The 24,676-nt window shown below is 38.1% G+C and overlaps 1 protein-coding gene across 3 annotated transcripts; it reads left to right on the forward strand.

The window, feature by feature from the left end:
- Window positions 1–330: 330 nt before the first annotated feature.
- On the forward strand, window positions 331–20,936 carry GASK1B (golgi associated kinase 1B). 3 transcript variants are annotated; one of them, XM_027636138.1, is made up of 5 exons: window positions 331–426; window positions 4,203–5,487; window positions 12,470–12,684; window positions 16,450–16,676; window positions 16,967–20,936. In XM_027636138.1, the coding sequence occupies exons 2-5, from the start codon at window positions 4,491–4,493 to the stop codon at window positions 17,172–17,174; spliced, it is 1,647 nt and encodes a 548-aa protein (XP_027491939.1). In that variant the 5' UTR covers window positions 331–426; window positions 4,203–4,490; the 3' UTR covers window positions 17,175–20,936. The 3 variants fall into 3 exon arrangements, with proteins under 3 accessions (XP_027491939.1, XP_027491937.1, XP_027491938.1); XM_027636136.1 differs by lacking the exon at window positions 331–426 and adding an exon at window positions 2,032–3,614; XM_027636137.1 differs by lacking the exon at window positions 331–426 and having other exon boundaries at window positions 3,914–5,487.
- Window positions 20,937–24,676: the final 3,740 nt, after the last annotated feature.

Raw genomic sequence — 24,676 nt, forward strand, 5'->3', positions numbered from 1 at the left:
GACTTGGAGAAGTGAGTGACCCCCACCTGGCTACAACATCCTTTCAGGTGATTGTAGAGAACCATAAGCTCACCCCTGAGCCTTCTCCGCTCCAGGCTAAACAACCCCAGCTCCTCCTTCAGCTCCTGCACTTAAGACCTGTGCTCCAGAAAAGGCACCCAAGTTTTGGTAGCACTTGCCCAGCAACACAGCCATGGTTCAAAGATGGGACTGTTCCCACAGGGGATAGCGTGGTCTCCTTAAAGGTCCTCTCTTGCTCCTAAGGCCTCCCTGACTGCTGGGGGGCTTCCACGGGGCTGGGGGGTCACAGGCACCTGCTGAGGGGGGCAGGCATGTCAGGGAAGGCAGGGACATTTCAAGGCCATGCAGCAGCCTGTAGTGCACAGCAAGGCAAGGCAAGCCCCCAGGCTGGTCAGAGCATCCAGGGTTTGTTCTCTTAAGCACAAAAATTACCACCAGTTGCTCTGGAAGCCCCTGTGTTTTTTTGGCAACCAAAATCAAGTAGGGAAAAAACCTTTTATATGCTGTCAAGAAGAGATTTTTGCAGATTTCCCTGTAAGGATTTGATCCAAACCAGCTAAAGCACAGACTATTAGTCAGCATGTTTAGTCATGAAGCAAACATTTCTCTCTGTACTGTTGAAGTACAGCTACCAGATGGCAGCCCAAATTGATCCCCTTACAAAGACTGCATGAGCCTTCTAAAGTAATGCTTCATATTTTGCAAATCAAATCTGCATTTTCCATAATAAGAATTTATGGTTTTTCTCTGGAGAATAAGCTCTCATCCCCTTGGATCCAGTAAAGCTAGGAATGCACCATTTATCAATCACTTTAACATAAATGTCTGTACATGTGTCATTTAGAGCTGAACTGCAGAACGTCTCTATGGAAACAGTTTAGCTATAGTGCATCCAAGAGGAACAAATGTAGCCCGGAAAAAAAGGAATTCTAAAGGCAGTGCAAGTATATGTGTTATATTATGTTATTTAGAAGAAAAGTATTAAGAACAATATTAATCTTTCATGTTGAATTGCCTGCATATAGAAAGCAAGAGCACATTAAGGAGCCTAGTCTGTGACTGCATCATTTCAGGTATCCAGGGATAAAGACAAGTCAAGATGCAGGAGCTTGTGCCTGGTGGTCATTGATACAGTCCACCTGTCTCCTGCAGATTGGCCATAGGCTGTTGGCTAGGAAGACTGGCAGCAGTGCAGGCCACCAGCTGTTTCAGAGTCTGTAGCTTGTCCAGCATGATCAGCAGCACCCTGGGTCACAGTTCTCCCCATCAGTACAGGTTGATCTGGTTTCCTCTACAAATGCATTTATAGGTGGGGATGAATTTCTGAGGTTAAACCAAAACCAAACCAAAAAAACAAAACAAAAAAAAAAGGGGGAGGGGGAGAAAATAATTGCAAATATTCAGTTCTTTTATTTATTTACATTTGCAAACTACACCTAGGACTGTGAAGGACTAGAAAATACTTCTTAAATTCCCCTCTTCCATCTACTGCTATTTTCCTATATTAGTTCTTATATTTCTGTGTTCCTAACCTTAGGAAGGGATAACACTGACCATGAAATATGGGTATATGAAAAAATTACATAAAAAGCTGAGTTTAATGGATGCAAATGACGGTATCTCAGATACAGTTTAGAGCAAAGAACAAATACAGAATCTAATGGACATTACAGGCTAAATATAGGTAGGCAAAGTGAAATAACATAGGCTGGAATTTGGTCAGACAATAACCATGTTCAGTCTATTCTATCTAAAAATATGTCTTGCATATTTTATGACCACAGAGGAAGTACTGTTTTAGCTCAGTAGTGCCCTTTAGTGACTTGTTCCAGCTTTGGTCTAGAATAATTCCAGAAAGAAGAATACGACCCACCTGAACAAGGAACATTTTTTTTTCATTTTTCCTGAAACACGAAGAAATGTTTGTTTTCCAAACAACTCCATAGTCATTATAGCCTTAATTATTTCATGGTATCTATCTAGTAGGGTACTGGAGCTGTACACCACAAGAGCTGAAAAAAACCAAAAAAAAGTCACTTGATATTTTAGCTTTTAAATGTCTAAAATTAGAGCAAATATCTGCTAAATTAACAAGATACTGTATTCCATTTTGTTGAATTTTTACCACCATCTATTCCAAAGAACGTGCTGGTGCATGAGAAAGCCTCAAAAAACCCCTCAGCAGTCAATACTGTACATCAGTGGTTACACCACGTTATGATAAGTTTACAAATGAAACGAGGAAGGAAGAACAATTCTCCATATCCATCTATAATTTCTTCCAGATAATCTCTAAAGAATTACAGTAGGAAGATTTTACAGATTCCAAAATTTCAATTGTGGAGAAATGTTATAGCATAGGAAAGCTGTTAGTAACTGGAATGTACCATGTTTTGGCGCTGCTTGGTTGTAATGGACAGGCCACAGTGCTGAGTACATGCAAGAACAGGGCATTTGGAAACAATTGTTACAGTCTGATGCATTTCTGACTCAAGCAACTTGTCTGGAGCTTTTTGAATTGATTTTTTTTGCTTGGGATATATCCCATCAGTCACATTTGAACTAAAAAATAAAAAAGGGAGAAGAACTGAAGTGGATGGAGAGATTTCTTACAACCCTGATTCCTCCAAAAACTCAGATTTGGATAAAGGAGATGATATGAAGGCTCTTTCACTGGTAATGGGCATGGATGCTGAAATTTTAACTTGATAGTACATATTTAGACAAAAACGTAAAGAAAAGTTATGACTTGTGAAAAAATCCACTCACAAAGTTTTATAAATTCAGATTGGACCAATATGAAACATAAACTAATTCCTTAATTGTCTATTCCCCTTTCCTATTAACTGTGGAGAAGAGAATATCTCCATTAGCTTGAATTACAGTGAACATATAATTTTCATTATTTTATATTTTGACTAGGCAAGGAGACAGAAGTCAGAGCTTTGCCAGTGTCTCGCTGCTTAAAGGGGGCGCAGGCTCTTAAATTCTGTCTGCCTCAACTTTCCCAGCTGTGTAGTGATTAGGCTACGCCACTCTTTGGAAAGCACACATAGGAAACACTGCTGAGCTGTTTAGTAGCACATAAATAGAATTTAAAAATTCCCTATCTGTTTTTAATTGCTCACCACAAGAATATATGATTCCCAAAAGTTCTAAAATCCAGGGCAGGGAATATTTTAAATTAAAAAGTTCAGTAAACGAACCTAAACGTGGAAGAGAGAATTTCTTCAGTACATTTGCATGCAGTGCACTAGAGGGCCCTCAGGAGTTAGAAATGGATGGAATGCACTTTTGGAAGGCATATACTTCACAGAACTTTTCATTACAGAATTTAAAATAGAAGTTGCTGTGGTTTTGTGTGTGGGGGTTGTTGTTTTTTTTTTTTTAATAACGTGAGGTTCATGTAAGTTTATAGCAGTTCATATGCAAACCACCTCTCAGTAAAGTTAGCTTCCAAATTGTACTTAGCTTGCAATGAAATACTTAAATGTGAACCATACTTAAAACTGAAATATGTGCTAGACGCCAGCTCAGTTACTTTTATTGACCTAAGGAGTTTACCAGAACAAAGGATGTGTCAAGCTGAATAGGTAAGAAATTTTATTTTTATAGCAATATACATACAATGTGCACTTATTCTATCTTTGTTTCTTTGGAAAGAGGTATCAGCCACTGTCATTTAATTTTAAAACTATAGCTAGATACTTTTTATAGATTCAGAAGTGTGAGGAGAATTAACTATCTTTCATTTTTAATGTGTGTTTATGAATTATGTGAATTATATTCATGTCAACTAGAGAAATTTGGCAATGCTAATATATTTTTATATTAATGAATATGTGCATATTTAACTACTACAGTTACTGGTGTTAATATTTGGATAATTTACAACATTTCCATAAGCTAAGGTTTAGTGAAAACTTTATCTCATAAGAAAAAGATAATGATCTGAGTTTGACAAGCTTTTCTTCTAATGCTGTAATACAGCCAGCTGAGATTACAAATTGAGCCTATATTTAATGATTTTTGTGTTTAATTTATACTGTAATGAGAAAGTGTATCTTGACAAATTTCTACATGCATACTGTCTCATCTGGAACTTTTTTCCCTGGAAAATGTAGAACCACAGATGCCACATGTGAGTAATGAAATGAAATATTACTGTTTTCTTTTTGCAGTTTGTAAAGGAGATACATCAGATCTTTTAGACTACAAGTCAGTAAACTTTGCTTACGCAGCTGGCTCCATTCATTCTCTGAAACCAATCACTTTCCCTGTGGTGGCTGATAAGAATTTAACAGCTTGAGAAGGTGGAGTGTCAGCATCCTTAGTGCTAACCACTTTCCCAGGCATATCAGTAGCCTCTGTCCATCACCCATGCTGGAAGCTAGTTGGAAAACAAGAAATAGAAATTGGGGAAGGAAAATCATGCATCATCATCCTGGCTGTAATGCACTGAAGACTTTATGCTGTTATCATCATGTGGATTCACCAGAGAAATGACCACCTTTGATCAGCAAAGTAAAATCAAAAACTTGTTTATTTGCTGCCTGTGCCCCTCGCGGGTGTTGAGGCTCTGGACTTGCAGGCGCCCAAGGACAAGGAGAAATCTGCTTGTGGGCACCGCCTGTGTGATCTACCTGGGATTCCTCGTCAGTCAGGTTGGTCATGTTTTACCCCAGCACAAAGGAGGACATCAAAAGATCAGTTCCAGAAGTCTCCAGGATGCAGCCCAAACTCCTTTTCTGGGCATCCCACTGGATGGCACCCTGTCACCACCCAATTTCCAGGAACCCCAGCTGGGTAGCAATGGGACCTTGCTGCCACCCAATGTAGTTTATATCACCCTGCGGTCCAAGCGCAGCAAGCCTGCCAATATCAGAGGCACAGTGAAGCCAAAGCGCAGGAAGAAAAATGCAACACCTTTGTCCTATGGGCAACATTTTCCAAAAGCCACTTTTATGGGCCTGGAAGAGGCCTTTGCCCAACAGCCAGGGAGGGCCATGCATGCCACGGGCACAATGGGAGCAGCAGTAGCTCTGGAGACGAGAAAGTACCAGCTGGATGAACAGAGACATAGAGGAATGGCAATCGGGGAGAGGGGTCACCGGAGACCCGGGACGATTTCTGGAGCTGTGAAGGCACAGCCCCAGCCTGAGGAAAGCAATATCAGGATTTACAGTGAGAGCTCTCCCTCGTGGATGAGCAAAAATGACATCCTAAACATGCGAATGCTGGCAGATTCTCCGATAGAGAGCATCCAAGAAGTACCTTCACACAAAGCAGTCCTGGTAGTGTTTGCAGGAGGTCCCAGCACCACAGGAACTGCTTGTGATCAAGGACACTGTGGGATTGTCAAAAGACCCCTCGACATGAGCGAAGTGTTTGCCTTTCATTTGGATAGGATCTTGGGGCTAAACAGGAGCTTACCTTCTGTAAGCAGGAGATCAGAGTTCTTCCAAGGTAACACATTCCTATGGTTTTCAGCTTGCAGATGGGGCGCAGATGTTTCCTTTCCCCTCCCATGTTAGCCATGGGGCAGCAGCCACCACCTTTAACTCCCGAGAGCCCAAGAGCTAACCCTATTGGTAGAGGGAAATAAAGCTGGTGTAACTTCTGCAGTGCAGTTATCCTGTTATCCTGTCCAAAGGATGCAGTACCCCAAAGTTTAGGTCAAATACCATTGAGTTGTTGAGGGCAGTAACAATTTCTCTTACATGAGAATCTGGAATGAGAAAAAAGAGTGTAATCCGTAGGTTGCATGAAATTGTAGAAACTGCCTGAAATGAAACTGGTGAAAGAGGTTCCAGAATACTCAATGATTCAGTAGGTATTTCTGATGTTTTTTTAAAAAAGTTTTCTCATCTTTTAGAATTGATTTCAATCAAATACTATTGAAACTGGGCACAAAAATTCATCTCTTAGGTGGTAGGAAAGAGGGGTTGTATTTAGGCAGATAATCTACTCAGAGAGGTAGGGAACTTTCCTGCAGAAGCTTGAATCTACTTCTATGGTACTAATCCCCTTGGGAACTGAAAATTTTTTAAAAAGTGCTTCCCTCTCTTCTGGTACTTAAAAACCAAATAAACTACATGTCAGTGGATCTTGCTGTACATTTTGAGGTTAACTACACACATCTATATATTATCCAAAGAAATGTGCGCAGTAAATATCTCAATATGGGTTTTACATGATTGGCATAGAATTTTCAATTAAAAATTTGATTTCTAACCTTTAGTGAAATTAAAGGTAAGTTTCAGACATGTAATGTGAGTTAGAAGTCTACTTTTAACATTGCTACCTTCTTAAATATGTCTTCAGCATAACTGCTATTTTTGTACAGTCACAAATCACAGTCCAAAAGGACTATGTTGCATTTTAATGAATCACTGAAAAAGTAGCTAGCTATGTTTTTGCTGTTCATTTCTTGCTGCTGAAATTAGCTTATACCAAATACTTTTATATCAGTCTGCATTTCTTAAAAAGAAAAGTAATCAAGAATGACTTTGTAAAGTCTGTCAGCAGGAAGACAATCCAGTGATGTCCAGTTTCTTCCTGCTTTGTAAACCTTCCCTTTGGCAGCCTGTACAACAATGTGAATGAATCTCTAGGAACAACAGCTTAGAGGCTTCTGAATATTATTCGTAGTTGCAGAGCATGGAAGATACATTATGCCTATTTTATTTTTAGGAGCAACATCTATTGCTATAGAGCAGTCCTAAGGCATTAAGGTAGCTTGGTTGGAGGAACTCTGCATAGTGTGGCTGTGGCGATGACAGACTGCAAAGCTTGGAAAACTGCTGTTAGGCTAATTGTGCATTGTGTTGCTCATTGTCTGTCACCTTACGGTGTGTTTTAGGCTGTCTGTGACAGAGTGTGTTGTTCTGCCCTCTTTAATTTTCTCTTCCTCATAACTGACTATGTTCCTATTGCAAGAGGAGGGTTGCTAGGTGATGAGAAGAGAAATAACATTATTTTGGTCTCACTTCATTTTTTCCAGCTAAAAGCTGAACAGAGCATTTGGAACAGTGATTGTACCTTGTCTCTCACCATTTCTTTAGCCTGGAAATATGCTGGAGCTCAGATGCCTAACAACTACTTGAGCTCTTTACTATTGATGTGCTTGTGTTGGGCATAATCTGAGAATATCTGTGTTGAGCAAAGGAGCAAAAATATATTCTTAAAAATAATATGAACAATTAGCTCATTTCTATGATGCATATGAATTTCAGTTAAGATTAGGTGGGCATTGTAAAGTTTTTTACAGAGTGACTTTTGTAAAATAGTTATTCACATGGGAAAGCAAGTAATGCAGGATTAAAGACTGTGCATGTGTGTATGAATGTACACTATTTCTGGGCTGACACATCTCTCTCCCTGACACATCCCTTTTGCTTGCCCCAGTTGTGATGTGATCTAACAAGACGTGTTTGATGTAGCATTAAAATCTTAAAAAATGGGCTTTTCAAAACTGTCATTCATTTTGTCAAAAGCAGTTTCAAAGAACTGCTTAGTGAATCCCTCTACAGGTTCTGTCTCCCTTATTCTCATAAATCTGCCTCTGATTTTTTGTCTAAAGTCTATCAGAACACTGTACTCAAGTCCCCTGTCTGCTACCCTCACCTACCCTACTTAATTGTCAGAGCTTTTAAGTGTTAACTGAATGTTTTTATCATTTGTCTAATTTTTCTATCATGGATGGAAAAATCAGGTATGATAACTGTCTCATATTTTTGCGATGCATTTTCTGAACATACATGCCTGGGAAGTACAGGTAGGAAAAGCCCCTTTGAGTTTAGTGTAACAGTCTAAAAGAGCCTGATTTTGGCCATACGCAAGCAATCATTCTTTCCTCCCATTGCTACCTACATGTTGTGAAAAATGTCGAGAGCTCCAAAACATCTATAAACAAAGAAGGACAAACCTGTAAAACAACAAGAAATAATCATAAAATTGTGTCTATTGGAGACAATGGAGGCTGAATCTTGTGTGTCTGCGTTTTGGGATGGTCACATTAATACCACAGTAATGAAAATCTTTATTATTTCATAACCCTAATCTGAGGAACAGAGGAGACATAAGGGACGTTGCTTGGTGTTGCAGCCCTATGTTAATTACCTTTGCACAGAAGCTAAGTAAAATGACTGCACGTGTTGCCTCTAGCTCAGCAATCGAATTTTCAGGGTAGGACGATGGCAATGCTTGTTAGGGCTTCAGCTACAACAGGACTAACATGAGCTGGAGCAGGGCTGCTTCTCTGTTGCAGCTGACAGCTGTAAGGATAGCACTCTGGTTCCTTGGATCATAGCAACAAGGCAGAGCTCTTTATTCAGCTTTTGGTACTATATATAATTATATTTTGGCACTATATGTAATAATACTATATATTATTATTGCTCAGCACCACTTGCTGAGGGACTGAACTACTGCATGCTGTCGACTACCTCTATTCCCCTCTGACTTTCTGATAACCTAAGTTTGGTTAAATATGTTTTATTCTGTGCTGAAGAGAACAGAAACAGGTGTACTCAATTCAGCTTAATTTTTTTTTAGCTAAAGATCGAACCCACTATTTGTCCAGAACCTCTTTCTTTTTGTCACCCCCAAACATGCAAGACTCTTCCTTTGAATAACACCTTTCATGTTTGCATGATTTAGTGCAAATAGCTGAATGATGTGATAGATAGCTCCACTGGTTGCACTTGTCATTTTGCTTTACTGGCCTCTACGTGATGATAAATGGAGCCATAAGCTTTTCCTTGTTGTACCCTGTGTTATCAGACTGTCCTTGCCATCTCATCAAAAGTTATGCAAAAGCATAACATGTTATGAATCACTAATGTCAGGGCAAAGAATAAAACCCCAACCCAAGACTGCTTTATGCATGCAGGGTACTCTAAAATACTTCCCTACAGTGCTGTACCTCTCAGAGGGGTAAGAGAATATTTCCAATATTCTGTTGGGTAGAGAAGTTTGTGAATAAGCAACAATGCAGTCCATAGTCTAGAGAGCAACTAATGCACATTTCATGCATTCCTTAATACTGACATCTATATGAGCACAGGACAAAAACATTGCAATGAGTTGCACACGGAAGAAAGAAAAATAAATGGCCTAAATTCTCTCTGCTTTCTGCTTCTGTCCCTTATATTTTCCCTCAGAATTTAAACTCTCAAAATCAAGTAATGATCTGTATGTTAGTCCCTCTCATTTTCTGCACTAAATTACCCTCTCCTTCAAATTGCCCTCTCCTATATGAGCAGCTAAACCGCTCCTTGCAAATGTGGCAGTGGTAAGCTGTACTGCCTTATAGTGAACAATGATGAGTTTGAGAAAGGGCTTTAGCTACCTCAGGAATGGTTTTCTGATTTTAGTGTTGCTGTTATGGGGCATGTTTGAAATTATTTTCTTTTAAGAAAGTTAGAAAAAATGCTGTAGCTGCAAGTTAGAGCACAAGATGAGTGTGATATTTGCAAGAGCAAAATGTGATGAAGAAGAATGCAGACTATTTTTGAAGTGATATGGAGTGTGGATATCTAAGATGATGCCTATATTGAAGAAGGCATGCAGTGATACATTACTTAGCTGCACGTGAAGCAGTTTGAGTACCTTGAGGTAGTCTAGTCTCAGCAGCCTGAGGTTTCGTCTGTGTTAGCTTATTCAACTTAGCAAAGACATTTTAGAAATATTTTGATATTCGAAGATGTGTATGATTTGCTAGGAAGCTGGTTTCAACATGAGTTCTGAAAAATCTTTCCTATAGAATTTTGCAAATTGCCTTTGGATGGTTAGGTAGATATACAGATCTAAAGTGGCAGATGAAAGTAAAATGAAACCATTGAGCTTTGGGGGAGATTCAGTGCAATGCAGCTGCAACAAAAGAAAAGCAGCAGCCCTTGGTGTTAATATATAAAGCTGACTAGGAAAGAAGGATGTACAGAATACACTGGACTTATTCTGAAGTGTACTCAACCTTCTCAGTTTTGGCTGTAGGTCTCTTCACTATTCAGGTGACTTGAACCCCATCCTCACAAGGTTTGAATCAGAAGAGCTCCACTTATTTCATTATGGTCATGCCAATTCATGCAGCTGTGAATCAGACCCCTTATCTGCTTTAATTCGGAATCTTCATGTTTTTCCTGCAAGTGTCAAAAATCTGAGTCACAGCTCTTTATTGAAACTGCTGTTTCATATTCCTGTAATTCAATTTATATTACAGAGTTGAAAGATTATATTTTGGCTCATCTTTTCTGCCCCCATTTCCTCTGAAATGCAAACATTTCCTGCATTTAACCTTAGTCTTTTAAAAATGTTTTTGTATCTTAGTGGAAACTGGCAAGATATTATTAATATTTTTCAAGTATTTATATTACTGTTGTTTATCATGTCCTTTTTGGGTAGACAGGAGATGTTTGTTTTGTTAGAAGACTGTTTATGTATTTGGTTTGTGGAAAAATTCATGAATAGTTACATAAGCTGTTACTGGAGATATAAAAATAATAGATCAAGCTTGGTCCTGAAGAAAGGAATCCTTTTTTTGTGACAATTTCCAATGCTTATATAGACTTTCTCCAACTCTCTGGGAAAAGAAGCCTAGCCAATAGTTGACCTAACTTGGCTAAAGTCATCTTCAATGTAGATAATGGAGCCAGAGCAAGAGCGATGGAGAAATGGGTAAGATTTCCCAAATTAGTTACCTAAATACTTATTCAGGAATCTCAGTAGAGGAGAAGCCTGATTTTCAGGAGTGCTCAGCATTTTTTTTCAATGGAGGAAAGAGTATGGAGCATGCTGCTGATAAAGGTAATACTGATAATGAAAGAGAGATTGATGTTCCTAATAGAAGAACACACTCTGTGTTCTAAGAAAGCGTTGGACAACTGGGAAGGAAGTTAAAGAGGTGCTGAAGCTGCATGTTGGTTTAGGTTGGCTTGTCTTGGCTTGGGAAGGACTACCTTGTATGTGCAAGCCATGGCAGAGAGAAGATCAAGTACATTTTAGTTTTGGAAAGGAATTAGTTTTTCTCTTGGGCTTGATTGCATGCAGGGCCGCTCATGCTTTTTTGATGAGCACAAGATGGAACTTTACATATGTTTCAGTGCTAGGTATGGGCAAAGATAGTTTCTCACTTGTTGTTTTAGACCAGTCAGCATCCTTTGAACAAGTTGCTTTTTGATTCAGCTGTATGGAGATAGTTTTTCACAGTCCTGGCTGCTTACAAGTGGAACATTCACATCAGCAGCTTGGACCTTTTGCCTCCATGTGAGTTTCTGAAAGCTTTTTTTCAAATCTGTCTCTGTCTCCATGGGCATGTGGAAGACAAAGAGACAGTTTAGGCTGCCTTTAACTATGCAGTAAATTGTGCAATAGTGTAGACTTTAAGTTCGTTGACCTTCAAGATGAATATGAATAATTTTTAAAGCTTTATGTGCGTTTGAGCACTTGTTATTTAGTAAACAGCAGCTTTGCAGATAAATGGTTCTTCCTCTCTGTACCAAGACATATTTTGGTCTTTTGTCTACGCACTCAAAAATGTAAAGAATTTCTTTGTTTTAATGTGTGTACAAGCCACAGTCAGTCATGGGTCCTTGACAGTTTAACGCAGCAGTAGCATTGCATCAATAATAAAAGGAGAGTTCCACTTTCCCAAGAAGATAGATACATTTGTTACTTGACATTTCATGAAATATATTTGCCAGTTCTTATACTGAGAAAGCTCATTTTAAATTCTTTGATGAGGTTTCTTCTCACTGAGAATTCTGAACACCTGAGTTCACCAAAGAGAAGTCCCTTTTCTCTGTTTCAGGGAAGAGCAGAATATTCTTTACCCAGAGGAACTAAAGAATTTGGCCAAAATATCTGCTATACAAAACAGATCTCATCTCTAGGTAAACCCCCCAAACTTTTCAAGGTGTTTATTCATGCTAAACTCACACATTCTAGTATTCTCATATATCTTTTCAGAGCTCTGAAGGCATAAATACTTAAGGTCTAAAATACTAAAGATAATAAAATAAACCCACTTTGAGTATAGAATTTGCAGTGTTTCTATATCCATTATGCAGAAAGAAATGCCTTTGACATGTTTTCAGCTCTTGAAAATCAGCAGTTCACTGGAATCAGAGGGAAATTACATTGTTGATTCAGAGTGTAGGCTCTTAATTTACCTAGAAACTTTGTAATAGTTTAGTTTAGTACACGATTTTGTACATTAGTCTCTTGCTTCAAACAGGAAAAACCTTCTGTCCACTGAAGGCATTTATGCCTATGCTTTTGTTCCTGTGGTGGCTGGTGTTGGATGTAGAATAAGACCACATTGACCAAAGGATGTCAAGTTATTAGTCCCTGGCTGTTTTTCCTGCCAGATCTGTAAAATGTCTAAAGAAAAGTCAAATAAGACTGACAGTATTGCACTATACTAATGATGTTTTTTTTCTTTTTTCAGGTGGTCAAGCCTGTCCTGTTATTCTCTGGGATTCCTCACTGAGTCCAACGGATAATAGTACCCATTCTTCAGTGAGGTTAACATGGGGACGATATCAGCAGCTGTTGAAGCAGAAATGCTGGCAGAATGGTAAAGTTCCCAAAGCTGAGTGGGGCTGTACTGAAATCCACCATCATGAGTGGTCCAAGATGGCACTTTTCGATTTTCTTCTGCAGGTAAATCACTTACTGAGCACAACTATCTGCTTCAAAAATCATGTGAGCAAACATAGGACTCTTAGAAAACGTAATTTTAGTCTATTTCATTTTTTTTTAATGGGAAAGAGATGTATCTGCATAGTTTGAATTTATTTCTGGTTCTTTCTTATGATTAAAATATCCAAAATGCAGTTTATAATCAGGGAAAGAGATCAGGAACATAACTGACTAATTTCCTTTTAAAGAGGAAGCAAAGGCTTTTGACTTGTTTTATTTCACCTTGAGACAGGCATACTGTTTCTCCTTCACTCCTTTTTTCTCCAAAAGAAAAAGATCTTGACTGTGTTCACAACTGTAAATCTCTGTTTACTGTGTGGTCCTTCTTGCACCTCCCCAGCCCCCAGAGGTTTTGGTGAGCTGCAATCTGGATCAAGATAGCTGTAGTTGCTAGTTTGCCTTTTTTTAAAAAGTGTAGCCAGTGACTTAGCCAGGAAGGAGTAGAGCAGCAACTGCTGAATGATATAGCTGCTGCTCCTTGATTAAGTACTTCACATGAGCATTAGCTCTCCAGTTAACACCAAATGAGGGCACTGCCCAGTGGTGTAGTGTGTGGCTACACTTACAGCGATTATATAGTAGAATATTAATACACTACCTGCATTAACAAGGCCTGAACTGAATCTCATATCTGGAAGATGATTTTATGGCTTCCTGAGATATGGCACTGCTTTAAGTTGTCCTTACCTGCCGGATAGGTACAGGTGACTGAGCCTCCTGCAGCACTTACTGGTGTGTTTAAAACTGCATCAAGTGCTAATTTTAAGCACTGTGTTTGGTTTTTCACATAATTTGGCTTTTAATAGGGCGAAATTTCTTGAAATTTAGCAGTCATGGCTTGGCTTATGCATAGCTTATCCCTGTTCTTCTTAGTCCTGTTAGAGAATGAACTCATGTCTCCAATTTTTTTAGTTATATTTTTGCATATTTGTTACATTAGACAGAGCATTCAATTATTCTCCAAAAATAGATTACCACTTGTCTAATAACTCCATCTTTAGTCCCATTATGAGCAAGTAATGCTTAGAAATGGGTATAAAGTCGTACATGGATTAGTCTGCTGCTAAACAGTAAGGGTCCTATAGGAATAGCACAGATTGTGTCAGAGTTATTGTTTTCATGCCATTATATTCTCATTTAACAGTTTAAAAATTCTTATGAGTTCTGTGTTGATTTCTGATTTTAGGGTCTTCTAAGAAAAGTTTGTGATATTCATAGTAGAGCTCCTATTATCCAGAAGGAGCTGGATCTTAAAATAAGGTACAAGAGGATTGAACTTTACATGACAAGAAACAAATTGCTGTTGTACTAGTAGCTGGTATCAGAGTGATTTATGCCTCTGGTTCCCTACCAGACAAGAACATGCATGCCAGATAGTGAGTGAAAGTGGGCCTTATGGTAATTAAAAACAAAATTTTATCTGGATGCTCTCATACTTAACTTTAACATTTTTTGTCAGTAGAAGAAGACTCTAAAAAAAAAAAAGGTAAAGAGGTGTTCTGCATTAAAAAAAAAAATCTGTGCTTCATGAGTCATTTAGAAATAGAGAATAATGGTGAAAAGTATTTTCTGTTAAACATACTTCCCTCAGAAGAATGGGTTTGATTCCTATAATAGGTGTTCCTAATCTCTGGTTTCAAATGCTATAAAACATAGGAGCAGGGTGAAAAATGCTTATAGTTGACCTTTACTTGCCTTCTGCAAGAACTCAAGCAAAATAAGGACATAAATGTAAAGTTGATTCTTTAATTTTGGGGGTTTAGACCTCTTATATACATAAATGTATAACAAAAACCATGCTAAACTATTAAGGCTGCATCATCAATTCCAGTGTCCCATCATAATGGCACTGAAATGAGGGAAGATATTATGAAAAGGCTGTCTGTAGAACATGATCTCCTTGTCTATTTAATGCACATAGTGAAGTGTGGTGCAGATGAATTAGGTCTATACATCAAAGGAGTCTGTCTAGAACAACTCTGCTTCACTTTTTTACCTTTGGATGAGTTGAATAAGAGATCCCATGACCTAAACAGTGGAAGCAAGAGAGACTCTACTACCTGCAGATGCTGAATGGTGCTCATGAAAGGAGAAAGAGGCAGAGAAATCTCTTCCTCAGGATTTTCACATTTGAAAACGAACACTTTCAGCAATACTGCTAGCAGTAGAACTACATATAAAAAAAACAACAAACCAAAATTAAACCCAAACAAATTCTCAGACTTTCATTTGATGAAATAGGAGGCCTTTTCATTTCAACATGCAACCTACTTCTACATCAGGTCAAAAGTCCTAACAGTCCATTTCACTGGGATGTCACAAAAATAAAATTGTAATTTTGGAAGGCTTATGTGAACATTAATGCTTTTGTGCTTAGAGCAGTGTAAAGACTTAGCAGTAAACAAGAAGGAAGGACAGAAAGTTGCTTTACCTTTGATAATGTACTCATTCAGCCTTAGATCCTCCAGACCAGACTTCTACTCTCTAACTACCTGTTAGCAGGGACAACTCTGCTCTCTGGGAAGATGAGCTGAAGCCAAGGGCAGCTCTAGGGCAGGGTCAGCAGCAGGAGAGGCAGCCCAGCAGGATGGATAGTGAAAGCCATGGGTCTGATTTATAGTCCAGTGAGCATCAGGCCCAGACAAGGCTTCAAGGCAATTCGAAGACCAACAAGCATGAACCCTGAGTAGCAACCCAGAAACATCAGGTAGCAGGACAAGCAGCAGATAACCACTCCTCCCTTCAAAGGGCTCAGAAGAGGGCTGAGGTGCCAGGCCTGAGTTTAAAGGGGGTTCCTGCGCCCAGAGGCAGAGGTGAGGTATGTGGAAGTCCCAGATGAGACTTCTCAGGGCAATTCAGGTTGATTTGTGCACTCAGGGCCCTGGCAATGTTGAGTATTTACTCTCATCTAGTCAACAGGGGTAGAAGCACTTTCAAGGAGTGATTTATCCTTCCTGTATTAGATGATTATCCAAAAATGGCATCCATTGCTCTGGATGTGCCTCATTCCCTTCATTGTTTATGAAAGGGAAAAGAAATGACTAAGTCAAAAGAGATGTTTAACATTTACACCACTAAAGTTAGACCAGATGTGTGTATTCCTTCCAGCTAAGAGCTGTGTGATGAATAATCGAGGGTTTGCATGGGAAAAAATAACCTAGACCATCATGTCATTAAAGTTTATTCTACAGTGCAACTCAGGGAGGCTGCTCTATGATTATAAGTTCACTACTCTTGCATTTTATAGCTTTGGATGGTTTGTTGTGCCCCTTACTAGTCTTTTCAGTTATTTTGTGTACTGTTAGTCTAAGAGATTCCACAAAATGAAGATCCTCTGTGTGTGTCAGACTGTGCTATTTCTATTGTTCTCCAACAGAGAAAATGTAAAAAGAACCCTACAGCCTTCTGAAAAAAAAAGAATTGTATTCACCATCCTGTTATTTCAGTTACACAGTGGTATTGTTCCATTATTTTCAAAGAATTTCTACTGACATAACAAATCATGGCTATAAAATGGATAAAATACACAGTCTGAGACATTGCTTCTAGCAGTACATGAAGTATGGGGACCAGGTCTTCAATGCCATTTCACTGCTGACTTTAATTATACTTGTCCTGGGCTTGCTTTCCTGTCAACTCTGTTAGTGAGTGATGCCTTACAGTGGCACTTTGCCCCAAGTACTTTGATATTGTTTTCACTTGACACTCTGCTGTACTTTGTTTTAGATCTATAATCGACTAGACAGAAACTGCTGTGGATTCAAACCTCTCAAGGAGGATTCCTGCATGCAGCAAGGACTGAAGCTGAAATGTAATGATCAGGATGCTGTTGACCTGACACACATAGTTCAGAGAAGGCATGACCAAAGGCACCTGGCCTTTGTAGACAATAAGGGTTTCTTTGACAGAAATGAGGACAATCTTGACTTCAAAATACTACAAGGAATCAACGAGTAAGTTTTAAGTTAATAATTTTGTAAAAAGGTTGGTATTTCTTCCCAGTCTGAGTATGAGACTCTTAAGTTACTGGAATAGATATCATTGGTCAAGACATTGACAGGATGTGCCTAAAATGAGTAATCCCACTGCTGTAAAAGATACAGTTAACATGCATAAGGTTAAGCATGCATGGAACATTTGCTGAGTTGCAGGGTACAGTCATAGAATTGATTGCTAAAGCACAACATAAATATTGCAATTCAGAGTAATGGCAAAGCTGATGAATTTCTTTGTTCTTTTCCAGGTTCCCTGAATCTGCAGTTTCAGTGCTGAGGAGCCAGCGTTTACGTGAGAAGTTACTCCAGTCTTTGTTCCTTGACAAAATATACTGGGAGAGCCAAGGAGGCAGAAAAGGAATTGAAAAGCTTATTGATGTAATAGAAAGGAGGTCCAAAATTCTTCTTACTTATATAAATGCACATGGAGCCAAAGTATTGCCCATGAATGAATGAAACAGTCTTGTTTCCATCTGAGAGACAGTCTTTAAAAAATTTTGTATGGGGCAAAAATTGACAGTAAAATTGATTTAATTCATAGAATTATTTAATTTTTTCCTCCAAACTTTCAAGGTTATTTTTAAATAAGAAATCTTACATGGTTTAAAAGCAATACTTAAATGTCAGCTTCAGCTCAACACAGTGAAGTCTCTTCTATGTCACCAGTGGCATGAAAAATAACCAAATGGTGCAATAAATAATATGCAGTAATATATAGGTACCATGAACACTCCTTCTGTTAAACTGTTTTAAAATTAGTAACAGGATTTTCAGTACATTAGTCTGGATTACTCTTACTTCCCCCATTCCAGTCAGTATAAGTTTTTCTCACAAGTTTAAATGGGACCAGAGATATATAAGCTTAATACATTGATGACAACTGTCATTGCATCTACTTCCTGAAACATATATACAGGAATTTGTCTTTTTATTAGGAATACTAAAATCCCAAAATTTCCAAGGCTTGTTTTATTTTATTTTGATCTTTTGAAATCTGAGAACCAAATTCAGCTCTTTTAAAGACAGGAGTGCTTGCACTGGACATGAAAGAATTTTAAAAACAGAGAAAAGAGAACATGACTTTAACAATAATAATTATTTTGACAAATACAGTTTTTACCTGTCCAGTATGGAGTACAATTCATCATGAGTCACTCATTACAATGTACTATTTTCAATGCAAGTTGTTCTGATGAGTAGGTGGATAATCTGATATTTTCTGTCTATTGATTAACTGGGTATTTCTCACAGAATTGTCCTTTTCTCCCATTATTTTTAAAAGTGGCTTTAGCTTTTTGTGAATATGCTGCTGCTACATGTTTTGTCTTTGCAAAATTCTTGACAATATTTTTTGAGAATTCTCAAAAAACACATCTACAGACAACATGAGTGTTGTTAAACCCAGCACCCAGGGGTTTATTCTGTGTGCTCAGCTCTAGCCAGCAGTTCAGGCTCTGGTTTTCCATTAAGATTGACCACTATGGAGTGACTTGCCCCAAGTGTTCCCAAAGGTAAGGCTGTTAGAGAAAGTTGGATAAGAGCTTCAGATTTCTATCCTCCAGAAATAAAATATCAATTGATTCTACCTGTTTGTTTAGGAAGACTTTTATCATCTTTCTAGAGAAATATCTATCATCTACTTGCCATGAGATAATGGTAGAAGTTGGATACTTTTGTAGCTACTCTTGTCTTTATGTATAGTAAAAAAATATATGGTGTATAAGATTTTAAAATATTGTTGAAAGTGCTTGTTTAATGTCATTAATGAGAAACTAAAATGTCTCATCACTGTTAGTGTGGATAGGTGAATTTAATGTTTTAAATAACTACAATGCCACTAAAACCAGCTAAAACCAGTTTTCTTCCTTAGTATCAGAAAACCTATTAACAATAATTGCATTACTAGGAGAAATAGATCTCATTATAGACAGACTTAAAAATACCTAGTAAAATTTTAAGGGCTTAGCCAGCTAAATAATATTTTATTTTATTTTGTCGGCAAAGAACAGATAAATCTGTTAAAACTCACTAGAACTTAACTACCGCCTTGAAAGCACATGTTTTAGAGTGCCTTGGACTTTTTAATAGCACCAAAGTAGAATTTTATAGGATTTTCATCTTAGCCCTTTCTTAAAAATGTTGTAACCTATCAGCCAGATAATTTTTTTCACAGAAACAAAAATGTTAATTTGGCTTGCACTGTGAACAGAGTCTAGAGAAAGAAGAAATCCTAAGGATCCATTTCACATGGAATTCCTGTTGCAGTGAATTTCACTCTTTGATGACCATCATGATCAATTTGTCTCATTTTCTAGTGTATCTCAGTTTTCTTCCTGCTAGATATCTGTTCAAATGGATTATCAGACACTGCTGGGAGTGAGAGAAAGGCATGAATCTCAGCTGCACTAAACTTAGTAGAGGGCCAAGTGGAGATATGCATGTACCTGATTATGAAAAAAGTCCTATGGGAACTCTGTCTTCTATCTTTTAGACTGCACATCCTGATGCCAAGTCACTTCCTCACTTTGCCCAGTTGTTTTTTTTTTCCCAGAATTGGGTCATTTCCCAAGAAAAGAAGGAAATTGAAAGTAAGAATTTTTCAGGTTGGGTCATTTATTTATATGGTCATAACTCGATGCATTCTTCTCCATTTCTTCTGGATATGGACTGGTGTTTCCCTGAGCATGACACATGCTCTTTTATTTGCCTGGCAGTTCAGTGCCAGCTCTTAAAGCAGCAATGTAATTGCCTACTAGTTAGAAATTGCCCTGAGGCTGATCTGGACCACTGCCTCTCAGTTGTCATGAGTTTAAGAGGTCTGAGCAGCCATGATGCTGTGCAGTACTTGAAAATTTGACCAAGCATGAAAAGCATAACTGTAAAAAGCAGAACTTCTGGAGGCTTTCCAAGGGCAAAGAAATACTTCTTTCTCTGAAAGTCTGAATTTGTGTCTGGGACAAGGCATTCTGCATGCTGCTCTCATCTTACAATGGTGCATTATTATTGCACTATGCCTTGCTGGAGGCTTTGCTGTGTTAACATGCCATATTTCTTATGTGTGCAAACACTCTCATAAGTCTTCAGGTAAGTCAGGAGAGGCTTTGTGAAATTGGACAGTGGGATTGGACTGTAAATTTCTTCTAATTCTCTAATGTTCATAACAAACTCCAGAAAGTGGTTTTTCTCCATAATGTTTATCCTGTTGCTGTGGAGCTTGGTATTTGAATCCGGTATTGTTAATAATGCAAAGTATGATTGCAATAGCGCTTGTGAGTACATACAAGCCAAGGTCTAGGGGGTTGTTTTATGATAATGAAGAATTCTGTATTTTTTGAGTGCATTTGCATAAAAGCTACAGTAAAAAATACAAAAAAAGTACTTTATTGAGTTTGTTCATTCTCTGCTACTGCATTCAAGATACCTGCTGTTCCTTCAGTAACAGGGGTAAAGTTTATTGGGAAATCAATTCACTTCCTTTGAAAGCAGCGTGATGTTGGACTGACAGGAACTGCACTGTGGCCTAAATAATATTAACTGACAGGGCAAATCCCAAAGAAGTCTTACTCAACCTGTGGTGATCAATAGAAAACCAAGAGTCTGTGCTTTAGTCATCTTTGCTGGGCTGTCTTCCATTTCTGGGCATATGGGATCACACAGAGGTTGGTATTGCACGTTACTTGGAAGGGTGTAACCAACAGCAACAGTGCAAAACCTGTGGGTAGGAAAAGGCGATTATGTCATTCTTGAATCTGCCTGAAAGCCAGAACCACATGAAATGGAATTACTAAGAAAGTCAAAAGAGTCTGCTGATTTCATAACATTGGGAGACAGAGCTTAAAATAAGTAGCACAGGCACAGATGCCTTAAAATTCCTCGGGAGCCTGCCAGCAACTTAATACTCTTAAATGTTTCAGAAGCTGAGGACATGAAAACTTCTGTGGAGCACTGTGAGAGCAGTTTCCTTCTTTTTTTGTGTGTGTACTCCATAACATGCTATATTAAAATAATAATAATAAAAAAGATAAATTCCATGGTTTCAAATGAGCAAATACAGATTTAGGATACATTAAGGGACAAGGTTCCACTAGCAATTCTGGGAACAGTTTCATGTGCATGTGTGTGTATGCAAACACAAACATACATGTATATATTTATATACTTAGGCTTGTTCCTATAAAATGGTCAATTTGGCTAATAAAGAGTGAGCTGTTTATGTAATTTACTGTTTACATGTAGAATTGTATTTGTGAGTGTAAGTCAAATTTCGGGTATACACAAGTTGAAGTTTAAACAAAACATTATTATAGATGAAACTTTTGTTCTCAAAGGATTAACTCTTCCCTTGCCAACACATTTATATAATCTTATAAGTTTTTAATTTGTAGGGAAAAACAGCAATATGTTTGTGTCTGAGCTAAACTGCCGGAGTGATATCAGCTCAGAGGTTTTTTAAAGTTTTGTACTAGATATTGAATTTCCATTTTATTTTGGAATTTGTGAATTTTAAAAGTCAATTTGTTTTTACTTTAATTAATACCAGTAAAAGCGTGTTCACAAGAAATGAATCATTTGAATCTCTACTGCTATTTTCATATAGTGTCTAGAAATATACAAAATAAAAGAATAACTTTGTCAGATTTTCAGTTCAGCTCTCTAAGTTGCAATAACAAAACCATAACACAATAATTATTGTAATATGTGGATCATTAGTTACTGTTCAGAAAGAATTATGGCCTTGAAGTTGCTTCTTCACAGAAACAATCCAAAACAGATTATAGGGCTCTTTCTGTCAAAATATTTTCTAGCTCTTTACTCATGAGACTTGCAACTCTTTCTTACTAAGCTGATGCAGTGTATCTGTGAAGCTTCTGGTTACTGAAGCACTGGTATTTACTACCTTCTTTAGCCATTCTGACAGTACCTACTTACATAAACACTGAGCAGAAAAGGCCATGGCCATTTATGATGCCAGAACAGAAGTATTGGTCGGTGACTCGTAAACTTTCTAACACACCATGAGCAAACACAGGAATAGAAGAGAGATACTGAACTCCATGTGGAATAGACTCACACAGAGTTAAAGGAGCCTAAGAACCTTTGGCCTCTCAAGTTTACATTATTTGCCATGATCCAAGACAGGCTAATGGGAAACACAAAGATGCTGAAACATTTTCAAACATTCTCTTTCCCACACAACATAATTTGCTTTGTTTTATTAAAAATATTATTTATTTTTGCACATTATTGTGTGCTTCAGGCTAAGTTCTATCAGATACATTTGTGTGAATTAATTTCAATTTCACTGAATTATCCCATTTCCAGATAAAACAATTGAAGTCAGTTAGGTTAATCCATGTTCTCAGAGATTGGAGAACTGAACCCTAAGGTCAAAAGGAGACCTTAGGAGACTACCATACAAATAAGGAGAGTTGCCTGAAATATACTATGGATATAGAACCTGGAATGTAAGTGGTCTAAACAGTATCTGTGGGCTCCAAGCAGGATCTACAAGTGTTCTTTGAAGACTATCAGCTTGTTCCACCTGTATTTCTGTGTGTCAGGACATTCAAAGGGGACAAGTTCAAGGACAGCATGTTTATATATGTGAACTTTGTAAAAATTAGACAAGCTTTTATCCTCTAACATTCCTAATAGAACAATTCTGGATACTGGGGAATATAGGGGAAAGGGGCCACAGATAATGCCCCAAGCTCACGTGCTCACCCCACAATGGCACAGTCCAAGAGTACTATTTGGCTGGGTGGCCCCACTGGTGGTTTTCCAAAAGCAGTTCCATGGATTTTGTTCTTTTGGAAAAAATGAAATGCACAAAAAATGCAGAAACCTTTTTTTCCCACTGTGATGCATTATTTTATCTGGGTATACCAATGCTGTTACTTATTTGACTGAAATAAGTAGCTTTCTCTAAAAATTAGTTCAGTTTCAGTAGTTATTTCCTTTTTAGTCTTTTACAGTACATTTACTTCTTATTTAATCATTTGGTTTCAGCATTCACTGTTCAAGAATATTATCTCTATTTCCTTCAATGGAAAAACTGGCATGGCATTCCATAGAGGTCTGCTAAGCTGTACAAGCACACCTTATCAGAGGTATTCTTCAGCTGGCTATGTGAAACACTTTGAGATTTGGATGGAATTTATTAACTGTGTAAAAGCCAGCCTTATGAAGTGTGAGAATTATGTCTGACAGATGGCAAAAGCTGGTAGTCCAGTGTGCTGCTATGCTCTGGGAATTCTGAAACAACTGCAGGTCAAACATCTTAATTTTCAGATATATGTGGATGTATCACATACCTAAGACAGGGTCTTTTATGGTCACCTGGGGTTTTTTCCTACCTCAGGTCTCCTGAAATAGAAATATGCAATCAAAGAGTAAAAGTGAAAAGTGACTGAAGCATACTGTAAATACAGCTGGGGCATAGTTGCAGTAAACTGGTGATACCCAAACAAAAGCTAGACCTGCCTTATAAAAATATCATCACAAAGGAAGATGAAAGGAATCATTCTGTTAAATATGACAAGACCTAACTTGAAAAAACTTCATTATGTGAGGAAAATATCTGAGGCTCTTTGTCTGACTTATGCTCAGGACCACATGGTTGTAGCAGATCTTTCCCCAAACTCCCATTCACTCATTCTGCTACTTCTTTTCATGACCACACAGACAATTCTTCCATCACAGCTCATATAGGTCAGCATCAGGGCCTATACCAGGAAGGTTTTTGACTGTTCTGTAAGTTTCAATACCCAGTATATTCCTAAATCTTGCTGATTCTTTCAATGTAATAGGTTTAATTTTTTCTCCCTCTGGGGCTGAACCACTTAAATGAAAAACTCTGAACCCTACCCCTGCAGTTTTTATTTTGTGCCTGATCCCTACAGGATTCAAGTCTTTTATGCAGCCGATCAATACCCGTGTGTTTTTCTCTTAGTGATCTCCTACAATGTGAAGCATCAATACCAATAATTTCTCAGATTTCAAATAAAAAAGTAACATCTTTTTTTTCTTACCAGATATTTTTCTTCCATATAATATTCCTGTTATAGCAGATATCACTGCTACTATTCAGGATTGCAGTTGCAACTTGGATAGATAAATGCTTGGAAAGCATCTCCCAGTTTATTTCATGTGTATCATTATTAGAGCATATCCAGCTGAATTTTTGTAAAGGGGGCACAGGTGAGACATAGACTGTTATGAGAAATCTCATAAGCCTAGTTGTTGGCTCTTTTTAATTTTTTTTTTTTTTAGAGTTTGATGCGAAAGAATATGAGATCTGTTATCACATAGGTAATCCACAAATTACTACTGGCTCCATCTTGACTGATCACTCCTATGGTCCTCATTCCTCCTGCTGTGGGTTCCTTTTCTCGTGTGGATTCCTTTTGTAGTTATTCAGGTCCTGCTGCACTTTTAACTAGGAAACTTCTACTACAGGGTTGCTGGTTGAGAAGGCTTTGTAGCTCAAGAGGGAAGGGGAAATAAAAAACCCTTTTACATACGCTAAAAATGCAGTATGCTGTTTGCTTAATAATCTTAATAAAAGACTTGGAAAAGTTGTGTTATGTTATATACATATACATATATGTATTACGTTTCGGTGCTGTTCTACCTTTTTCTGACCTTTGGCAGGGAAGATACTTCCCCCAGACCCACTGCACTGCCTGAGCCATTGCTTCTAAAGTTACTTTCTAACTGAGGTATGAGACTCTTTCTGTCCAGCTGTAGGAGTCACTGTGCTTAGGATTGCAGCTGAAGCCTGGGCTATTCACAGGATTTATACCCCATTGGGTAGTGCTGATAGTATTGTCGTACTTGCTGCTAGAAAGTGCAATATACCATCAAACCCTGCACTTCTAGTCGCACTTGAATGCTTGCTTGGCTGTATCAGCATGAACTAAGCCAATAAGGCAACTCATGCGACAGAAGCGTTGATG

Source organism: Corapipo altera, unplaced genomic scaffold (genome assembly GCF_003945725.1).
Source record: "Corapipo altera isolate COAL_440 unplaced genomic scaffold, ASM394572v1 22b, whole genome shotgun sequence".
In the NCBI taxonomy this organism is placed as follows: Eukaryota; Metazoa; Chordata; class Aves; order Passeriformes; family Pipridae; genus Corapipo; species Corapipo altera.

Bases quoted from the DNA above. Each gene is read 5' to 3' on its own strand.
- GASK1B (XM_027636138.1), top strand. From the start codon at position 4,491: ATGCTGTTATCATCATGTGGATTCACCAGAGAAATGACCACCTTTGAT. The intron at 5,488-12,469 runs GTAACACATTCC...TTCTTTTTTCAG, and splicing joins GAGATCAGAGTTCTTCCAAG to GTGGTCAAGCCTGTCCTGTT. The intron at 16,677-16,966 runs GTAAGTTTTAAG...GTTCTTTTCCAG, and splicing joins ATACTACAAGGAATCAACGA to GTTCCCTGAATCTGCAGTTT.